We start from the raw sequence: 10225 nt of genomic DNA on the forward strand, positions 1-10225 counted from the left end.
TTTTTATGTTGTGTGTTTGTTTCCAAATTGCTGAAGTTTTATAGTTTAAAAAAATTTTTTTCCTCTTCAATCTTTATGTTATGATTAGGTGTTCTTTATTTTGAAATAGAGTTGCAGTTTTCTGCTTCTGTCTGGCATCTTACTCATAGTTTTCTATACTTTTATCTTTTTGTTTCAGGTAGAAGAGCTCCTTTCAACATTTTTTTTTGTTTTAAGATTTTATTTACTTATTTTTTCAAGAGAGAGGAAGGGAGGGAAAAAGAGGGAAACACTGGTCCAAGAGAGACATCAATCTTACCTCTCATAAGTGCCCTGACTGGGGTCTGAATCTGCTACCCAGGCATGTGCCCTGACCAGGAATCAAACCAGTAACCTTTTGCTTTGCAGAACAACACCCAACCAACTGAGCATGTTGGTCAGGGGTCAGTATTTCTCATAATTCAGTCTTGTGGTGGTAAATCCCCAAAACTTGTTTGGGATAGCCTTTATTTCTTCTCCATATCCAAAGGATAACTTTGCTGGATATGTTATTCTGGGCTGGCGGTTATTCTCTTTCAGTATTTTGACTGTTTTCATTCTACCCTCAGCGGCTGGTAAGGTTTCTGTTGAAAAATCCATGGTTATCTAATTGTTTCCTTCATAGGTTGCAGTCTTTTTTCCCCTTCCCTGCCTTGAGAATTCTTTGTCAATAACTTTTGACAGTTTTTATATAATGTGTTTTGGAGAAGGTCTTTTTGCATTGAGATAATTAAATGTTCTGTTAGCTTATTGAATTCAAGGGTCTATCTCTTTCCATAGGTTTGGGAAGTTCTCATCAGCTTTTGTTTGAATAGGCTGTTTCTCTCTCCCTTTATTCCCCTGGTATTCCCATTATTTTAATGTTGAGCTTTCTAATGGAGTCAGATAGTTCTCATATTCTTCAATTTTTTTTTTTTAGGCTTCTCCCTCTCCTTTCACTAGTCATTTCTAGACTTCTGTCTTCAAGTTTGCTAAGTATCTCTTCCATCCTGGTGCGTTGTTTCCCAGGCTGTCCAATGCATTCTTCATCTAAGTTACTGGGTTCTTCACCTCCAGAATTTCTGTTGGTTTTTTATCGTTTGAGTCTCTTAAGTACTCCTTTTCTGTGTTGATTTTAATCCTGAACTCACTGAAATGTCTTTCAGTGTTTTCTTGTATCTTACTGAGTTTTTTTTTCATATCTATAATTATTTAAATGATAGAGATGTCACTTAAGTCACAGTGTTCCCTGTCTTTGAGTTTGGTTTCTGGATGCATTCTTTTTCATTGAATTACTCTGTTATTTTTGTTATTTATTTGATGGATCATTTTCCCTGCCTGGTCATTTGAGGTAGTGAACTTACGTTTTTTAGATGCTGTTTTGTTCTGAACAATTTAGCAGGTTTAGTATACATGTCTTTTGTTCTCCAGTAGATGGCGCTAGAGTGCCAGTTTTTATTGATTTATTATGTGCACTCCTGGCACCTCTGAGATCTTTGGTTGGTGTGGCCTCCATCTAGAAAAATGCCTCGTGTTACCTTTGGGGGTGGGCATCCTCTCTGGGTCCAAGTTGCCTCAGTCTTAGGCTGCCATCCCCATGGTGGGATGTGGCTGGTGATGGGGCTCCTGGCCTGTGAGTTCCCAGCACTGACTTCATGTAACCAGAGGCTGCCAACCAAGGTGTGCTGTCTGAGGCACCTCTGCTGCTTTCACCAGGTTCCGCCATGATGGGTGGGGGCGGGAGGGGGTGGGCTTACAAGTCTTCAGCTTTGCCTTGATAGTAATGGTGGCTCCTAGTCCACTGCTGCCACACTGCTGTGCTGTGCTGAGCTGAATCCCCACTCTTGTCACCAGGTTTGACAGCAGTGGGTGCTGGCCAGGAGGCTGGAATGGTGCTTCTCTGCCCCTCTTGCTGTATGGATTACCGTGTTAGGGCTACAGCCCGACTCCTTCGCTGCTACTGCAGCATCTGGGGCTGTGGCAGGCGCTAGACTGAATCTGCAGCCTCGTGTCTCGTCTGTTTTTCCCTCCTCCTGCCTTCCATGCTTGTTCTGATACATCCACCTTCAGATGTCTTGATGTATGGCAGGGATGTCTCAGACATGTTTGTGTGTTGAAGGAATCTTGTTGAATTATAGTTGTCCAGCTTGTTATTTTAAGGGGAAAAAACAAGGTGTCGTCTCACTCTGTGATGCTGACATTATTGCCCTCTTTTTGTGTTCTTAGTATTGTCATTTGAAGAGTTTTTAATTTTGATGAGGTTTAATTTATATACATTTTTTTTTCCTTTTATGGATTGTGCTTTTGGTGTTGTAGCTAAGAAACCTTTGTGTCACTCAAGGTCACAAAGATTTTCTGCTCTGTTTTCTTCCAGAAGTTTTATAGTTTTGTGTTTTACATTTAGGTCCATGCTCCACTTTGAGTTCGTTTTTGTATATGCTTGTTACTTATGTCTTCTTGCCTGTTTCACTTATAAGTATTTAGGAGTTAAAATTCTTAAAATGTTTAAAAATCAGCCTTCAGTTTAAATTATAATTTGAATGAAAAAGTAAACATTTCTTTGTTGAGAAAATAAAATAAGCCAGTTTAGTATTTTGCAAGCATTAGTAATTAGTTGCAGGAAGAGGCTACTTCTTACCACTCAGGCCCTTCCTTCTGACTTGTTCCTCTCTAGGCCTGTATAGTTCCTTCCCTCTCTTCCAGTCTTTGTGTAAACTCTACTTGCTGCTTTACTTTTCTCATAGCACTTTACTAACTTCTTCATGAATTTTACTTGTCCCCTCTACCAGCATATATGGTTCCTGGTATGCCTAATACCTAAAATGGTGCCAAGCATATAGTAGGTGCTCAGTAAATGTTGAATGAACAGAATGAATAAATATATAAAGTTATAAATATTTGTCACTGTATTAATTTTAAACCTCAGGCCCTCTAGTAAGAGCATATTGACAAGGAAAATATCTTAAAAAAACTAAGATAATTCAGTGTACATTTGTTATAGGAACCTTTATTTTTATGATTCTTTAAAATTATTTGCAGGGTTCAGTTTGGCAAAGACTTGGTGCAGATGTGACAGCAGTTGAGTTTTTGGGTCATGTTGGTGGAGTTGGAATTGATATGGAGATATCTAAAAACTTTCAGCGCATCCTTCAAAAGCAAGGATTTAAATTTAAATTGAATACAAAAGTTACTGGTGCTACCAAGAAGTCAGATGGAAAAATTGATGTTTCGTAAGTATGCTACATTTGATTTTGATATGATATCCTTGTCTTTTTCTCTAAGAAAAACCTTCAATTTTTCAGAATTACTTTATAATTTTATAGTTTTAGATTATTTTATAATTTAAGACCATTTTATTGCTTAGTATAACTCAGTATTGCTTATCAAATCAGTCTGTTGAAATTCATGATTAAGTTCATGCTGGAAAAATTAATTCAGTATTCTCATTGTAATGTACTTTTCCATAGAAGACATTCAGAAAAATTTAAACTTCCAACATTTAGTAAAATGAAATTTTTAAAAAGATTTTATTTTTATTTATTTTTTGAGAGGGGGGAAGTGAGGGAGAAAGTGAAAAGAAACGTCAATGTGCAAGAGAAGCATCAGTTGGTTGCATCTTGCACCCCGCAACCCAGGAATCTAACATGATTCTTCAGTTCACAGCCTGGTGCTCAATGCAATGAGCCACACCAGTCAGGACAGTAAAATGAATTCAATATTTTTAGATACTTATATGAGGAAATCAGTGATACTAATTAGATTGCTTACTATGTGCCTGGCACTCTATTAAATACTTTTATAACTTAATGAAATAACTTGCCTTAGGTCATACAGTTAGTGACAGAGTCACTACTTGTACTTGGATCTTTCTAATACCTCTGTCCTTAACCTGTGTTACACTGCCTGTTTTTGTAGGATTTTAATGATAAAACTCACAAGAATACATTTTTTTCATTGTCTGACCTGTAATATGTTTATGTTTATAATAAAATAAAATTAAGAGCATTAGAAGTGTCATCAGTACTTGAGATATGTTTGGTTTTAGAATTTGAAGTCTGTCACCTATTTATATAGATGTGTGTTTAACAGTTATAACATGTTCATTGTCCAGTATTGAAGCTGCTTCTGGTGGTAAAGCTGAAGTTATCACTTGTGATGTTCTCTTGGTTTGCATTGGCCGACGACCTTTTACTCAGAATTTGGGACTAGAAGAACTTGGCATTGAACTAGATCCTAAAGGTAGAATTCCAGTCAATACCAGATTCCAAACTAAAATTCCAAAGTAAGTTGCATAGTTGCTGCATTTTGTATAATTTTGAAGTTTATATCAAATAAGACTTCTGTCATGCTTAAAGAATACATTGGCTTTGGGGAAAAGTAGTAAATTAATATGTGAAAGAAAAATAGTTAATTAAATTTTTCATTACTCAAGATTGGAACCCAAACTCCAATATTTGAAGAGCTGTATGTAATATATTTTTTTGGTGACTTAATATATAGAAACTTTTAATTTTGTGAACATGACATAACTGAAGATAAGTATCCGATTTCAGAAGTTCAGTGTTTCTTTTAATCTCTGTTGCAGTATCTATGCTATTGGTGACGTGGTGGCTGGTCCAATGCTGGCTCACAAAGCAGAGGATGAAGGCATTATATGTGTTGAGGGAATGGCTGGTGGTGCTGTGCACATTGACTACAATTGTGTACCGTCAGTGATTTACACACACCCAGAAGTGGCTTGGGTTGGCAAATCAGAAGAGCAGTTGAAAGAAGAGGTAATCCTGAACTAGGGTAGTTTTACTCCAATGTGTGAATTAAGTTAATAACATGAGAATTGTTTTATTAATACATTTTAATTACTACGTAAAATATTATAGTTTAGTTTATATATTTTTTCCTTTGTTAGTATTATAAAGGAGATCATTCACTTGCTTGTATTCAAAAACTAGTAACTCCAGAGATTTTCCTTTGTCTTTGGAATCTACAGATAGACTGAAATTTGCATTTGCTTGTGTTTATATCAAAATTTATTTCATTAACAAGCTTTTTGGTCTTTCCTTCTATATGTTCTGGGAAGAATTACTTTCTTGGGATATTTTTCCTGAGAAAATCGTAGATGATTTCACCAATGCCATGAACTTTTTCAGAGTTTATTTAGGTTGTCGTATTCTGTCTTTCACAGGGTATTGAGTACAAAGTTGGGAAATTCCCATTTGCTGCTAACAGCAGAGCTAAGACGAATGCTGACACAGATGGCATGGTGAAGATTCTGGGTCAGAAATCCACAGACAGAGTATTGGGAGCACATATTTTAGGACCAGTGAGTATTGTAAAACAGAAATCCCATTAGGATTTTTGAAAGGCATTGCAATTTAGTAGATTGATTTAAAACCGCCAAGTATTTGCATTCAGAGGGATTATTTACTGGTAAAATTTGAATATGGCCTCTTTGTGCATCATTTCTAGCAAGGTACTGGCAATACTTTATTGCACACTGTATCATCTGCTTTCCAAGCTTGGAACTATGATGATCCATTTAAAACATGTACTATGTGCCTGCCTACAACTCACCCGTGGTTCTTTTCAATTGCAGGCTTACACACAACTCCCCACTAAATCTGGTCCTGCCTACTTGACTGGCTTCATCTCTTTCCATTTTTCCATTTGTTAATTCCCTGCCTCACGGGCCTTTTCTCAGTTTTATAACAGGTCATACTTTTTTCCATTTTAAAGCATTTTTTTCTTTTTACGTATATTTTATTGATTATGCTATTACAGTTACCCCATTTTTATTCTTCCCTTTCTCCCCCTCTGTCGTGCACCGTACCGTCCCCTCCCACCACCATTCCCACCCCTTAGTTCATGTTCATGGGTCGTACATGTAAGTTCTTTGGTTTCTCCATTTCCTGTGCTATTCTTAACCTCCCCCTGTCTATTTTGTACCTACCAATTATGCTTCTTACTCCCTGCACCTTTTCCTCCATTCTCCCCCACCTCGTACCCACTGATAACCCTCCATGTGATCTCCATTTCTGTGATTCTGTTCCTGTTTTAGTTGTTTGCTTAGTTTGTTTTTGTTTTTGTTTTTAGATTCAGTTGTTCATAGGTGTGAGTTGTCATTTTACTGTTCATTGTTTTAATCATCTTTTTCTTAGATAAGTCCTTTTAACATTTCTATAATAAGGGCTTGGTGAAAATAAACTCCTTTAACTTTACGTTACCTGGGAAGCACTTTCTGCCCTTCCATTCTAAATGATAGCTTTGCTGGATAGAGTAATCTTGGATGTGGTCCCTGCTTTCATGACTTTGAAAACTTCTTTCCAGGAAGGTTTCTTTTGAGAAATCACCAGATCGTCTTGTGGGCACTCCTTTGTAGGTAACTGTCTCCTTTTCTCTTGCTGCTTTTAAGATTCTCTCCTTATCTTTAATCTTGGGTAATGTAATGATGATGTGCCTTGGTGTGTACTTTCTTGGATCCAACTTCTTTGGGACTCTGAGCTTCCTGGACTTCCTGGAAGTTTATGTCCTTTGCCATATTGGGGAAGTTCTCCTTCATTATTTTTTCAAATAAGTTTTCAATTTCTTGCTTTTCCACCTCTCGTTCTGGCTCTCCTATGGTTTGGATGCTGAAATGTGTAAAGTTGTCCTGGAGTTTCCTAAGCCTTCAAAAACATGAAGAATTCATGTTCTTGAATTTTTGTTTCTTTCTGTCGTGGTTGAATGTTTATTTTTCCTTTTGTTCCAAATCATTGATTTGAGTCCTGGTTTCCTTCCCTTCACTGTTGGTTCCCTGTATATTTTGCTTTATTTCACTTGGCATAGCCTTCACTTTTTCCTCTATTTTGCAACCATACTCAACCATTTCTGTGAGCATCCTGACTACCAGTGTTTTGATCTCTGCATCTGATCGGTTAGCTATCTCTTCAATACTTAGTTGTATTTTTTTTTCTGGAGTTTTGATCTTTTCTATCATTTGGGCCATATTCTTTGTCTTGGTGCACCTGTTATGTTTGTAAGGGGCAGTGCCTCAGGGACTCACCAGGGCAGGACAACCCAGGTCGCTGCATTGTTGCACTCTGTGTGGGGGAGGGGTCAGAGAATGAACAGTGCTGCTTGCTTGGCTCTCGGAAGGCTTTCAGTCACTTCCCTCGCTACCCACCAGCAGATTGGGCCCTTCTGGTGCTGATTCCCAGGTGGGTCAGTTTGTGTACATTTTAGGACCCTGTGGGTCTCTCCAACGAACTATCCTGAGACTGGGAGTTTCTGCTGCCAAGTCAACCCCACAGGTTTTTATAGCCAAATGTTTTGAGGCTTTCTTTTCCTGCACTGGAACCCAGGATTGCGTGGTCTGTCTTGCTTCCCAGTTGTTCTTCCCAGTTTATCTTCATGAAAATGTGGTACCACCCCCAGTCCTCCAGTTGCCACTTTGTCCTGTGTCCTTTCTGCCCTGGTTGCCTGTCTCCGCCCCTCCTACCAGTCTGGATGAATGTTTCTTTAATTCCTTGGCTGTCGGACTTCCATACAGTTTGATTTTCTGGCAGATCTGGTTGTTTTTTGTTTTTAAGTTGTCCTTTGGTTGTGCGAGGAGGCAAAGTGTATCTACCTATTCCTCCCTCTTAGCCGGAAGTCCCATTTTAAAGCTTTCATGCTTACAGTAGTACCTTTTGCTTTAACAGTGTCTGCCTCCAGATCTTTGTCTGATTGACTCCTTTATTATACATGTCTCAGCTCAAATGTCACCTCCTCTAAGAGAATTCTTTTCTACCTCTGAATCTGAAGCATGCCCTTCCTCTAGGTATCTGATGTGACAATAATAATAGAACATTTGATTGCTTATGCTGTAATTATTCCTAAATATATGCATTCATATTTACAACTGTGTGGGGTAGGAATTGCTATTCCCATTTTTGAGGTAAATGAGTAGAATGAAGCACAAAGAGTCTGCATAGTTGAGGTAGTAAGTGTTAAGATTTGAACCCAGAGCCCAGGCTTTTACCTTTTGTGCCACGTTTTCTGTTGAGCTTTTTCTGACTGGAGGAAGTTAGTTAATTGCTCTTACAACGAATCTGTCCCGTTAGTGTAGTTGTTTTCGCCATGGAAATAAACTCGCTTTTTGGCTTTACTGCTTTAAAGGGCGCTGGTGAAATGATAAATGAAGCTGCTCTTGCATTGGAATATGGAGCGTCCTGTGAAGACATCGCCAGAGTGTGTCATGCGCATCCGGTAATTATTCACAACATAGCAGAATTAATGGCTATTAAATTTTCTTCTGACTCACCTGTTCTTGATTTGTAATATTATATTTCTTCCTTTGCAGACCCTATCAGAAGCTTTTAGAGAAGCAAACCTGGCTGCATCATTTGGCAAATCAATCAACTTTTAAATTAGAAGATTATATATATTTTTTCCAAAATTTCCTGGGAGTTTATTTGTAGAGATCACATTTCTGAATAGGAAATGCTCGCAGCTCCAAGAATTTCTAGGACTGAATTACGAAACTTTTAGAAGGTATTTAATAGGTTTGGACAGAATGGAATAATCTCATACCTGTATCTTCAACAAATTTAATATTTTGTTTCAGTAAATTAATATTGAAAAAAAAACAAAAGCTACTTACAGAGCATTCTGGAAAATTTTCTTCAACCCATATTTCCATGCTTTTTGCAAAAAGCTCAATTTCTCTGAGTTTATGTTATGTAGCTTTTATTTCTAGTGTAATAAAGTTGGATTTACATGGATGGAGCTGGAGTATGGTATGTGAACAGCTGTGTTTGAAGCAAGGTGATCAAGTTATTTTAAACTTGGTTTTCACATTTGACAGAGTCATTATAATAAGACTAAATATGTATAAATTGAACTCATGTAAATAAAAAATCTTTTGTTTTATTTAATCCCCAAATTCTTGCAGTTTAGAGGTAGAATTTGTATTTAGATTTTCAAGCTACCATTGACACTTGTAGTCTGACATATATAATTAATCAAATTAAGAAGGTATATCTGCAAAATTAAAATGTTGAATGGCAACTCCAATGTATTACAATGGGAAATGAAGAATAGAAAATAAACATTTCTTAAATATTCATTTAGTGGTTATTCTGAATGAACATCAAGATGGTCAGAATTCGTTAATGAGTACCTCTTGTCTGTATCCTTATTACTCTTTATTAGAGCTCTTATAAACCTGGATGTATCTTTCCCCACATTGTAGTATTAAGGCATTTAGAAGGTTACTATTACCCTTCCATCTGTTTTAGTGATACCTATTAAATGTTTAGCTTATATTTTTGCAGAAACAATGTAAGGGAATCTTTAATCTGCTGTCTTTTCCTATGTAGATTTCTATTGGGTAAATTACTTTCTTTAGAGTGCTATAAAGTTGAATTTATTGACAGATAATTAAGATGGCCATTTCTTGAAATACTTAAATAAGTGTTAAATGACAAATGTGCTTTTGTATATAACTAAGAATCATTTCAGATTAAGTAATTCTCAAATCTGAGATAGTATTAATTTTTTTAAGATTTTATTTTTAGAGAAAGGGGGAGAGAGGGAGAAAGAGGGAGAGAAACATCGATCCATTCTGTGGTACACGCCCTGACTGGGGACCAAACCCACAACCCAAGCCATATGCCCTGACTGGGAATTGAACTGGTGACCTCTCGCTTTGCAGGACAATGCCCAACCAACTGAGCCACACCAGTCAGGGATGGGATAGTATAAATTTAAAGAGGAAAATAATGTATCTTTTAAAGTACTGGAAATATGTTAACTAGATAGTCATGTGATTGCAATTTAAAAGTTATATTACTCTTAAGGAATGTTTGGAGAATAATTTGTCTGCGGAAAGCTGTATGGAATAAGATACCATCAGTTTGATCATAGCTAAAAGGAGAATCTTTAATAGTCTTAAGGTTTTAATTGCATTTCTATATGGAGCAGATTTTCCTTTTTCTTAATGTGTTCAGTGGTCCGGGATTGTATCACATTCATACTTACATGCAATCCTGGTGATAACCGGATGATGCAGAACAAATGATACAATGTAAAGACTGTGGATTCTGTTACAGTTACATATCCCTGAAAAAGTGATTTTTTTTTTTAAGTAGGCAGTTAACTTAGCTGATCTTCCACTCCCAACTTCCCATCTTTGTGAGGGGCAGCTGCTGAAGTCTGCCCCATGTATGTATAGTTCACTAGTCAAGCAGAAATTGGACAAAGTATATGCAGT

The 10225-nt window shown here is 37.1% G+C and overlaps 1 protein-coding gene across 1 annotated transcript in view; it reads left to right on the top strand.

Moving 5' to 3' along the window:
* Window positions 1–9293, top strand: part of DLD (dihydrolipoamide dehydrogenase) — a 32515-nt gene extending 23222 nt beyond the window's left edge. Inside the window, exons 9-14 of the mRNA XM_054564391.1 lie at window positions 3037–3227; window positions 4109–4279; window positions 4583–4772; window positions 5180–5317; window positions 8131–8220; window positions 8315–9293. Coding sequence (XP_054420366.1) covers window positions 3037–3227; window positions 4109–4279; window positions 4583–4772; window positions 5180–5317; window positions 8131–8220; window positions 8315–8380 — 846 coding nt within the window. The 3' untranslated portion in view covers window positions 8381–9293. The remainder of the gene's footprint in view (window positions 1–3036; window positions 3228–4108; window positions 4280–4582; window positions 4773–5179; window positions 5318–8130; window positions 8221–8314) is intronic.
* Window positions 9294–10225: the final 932 nt, after the last annotated feature.

Source organism: Pteronotus mesoamericanus, unplaced genomic scaffold (assembly GCF_021234165.1).
Source record: "Pteronotus mesoamericanus isolate MK-2021 breed Mesoamerican mustached bat unplaced genomic scaffold, CSHL_Meso_final scaffold_85, whole genome shotgun sequence".
Taxonomy (NCBI): Eukaryota; Metazoa; Chordata; class Mammalia; order Chiroptera; family Mormoopidae; genus Pteronotus; species Pteronotus mesoamericanus.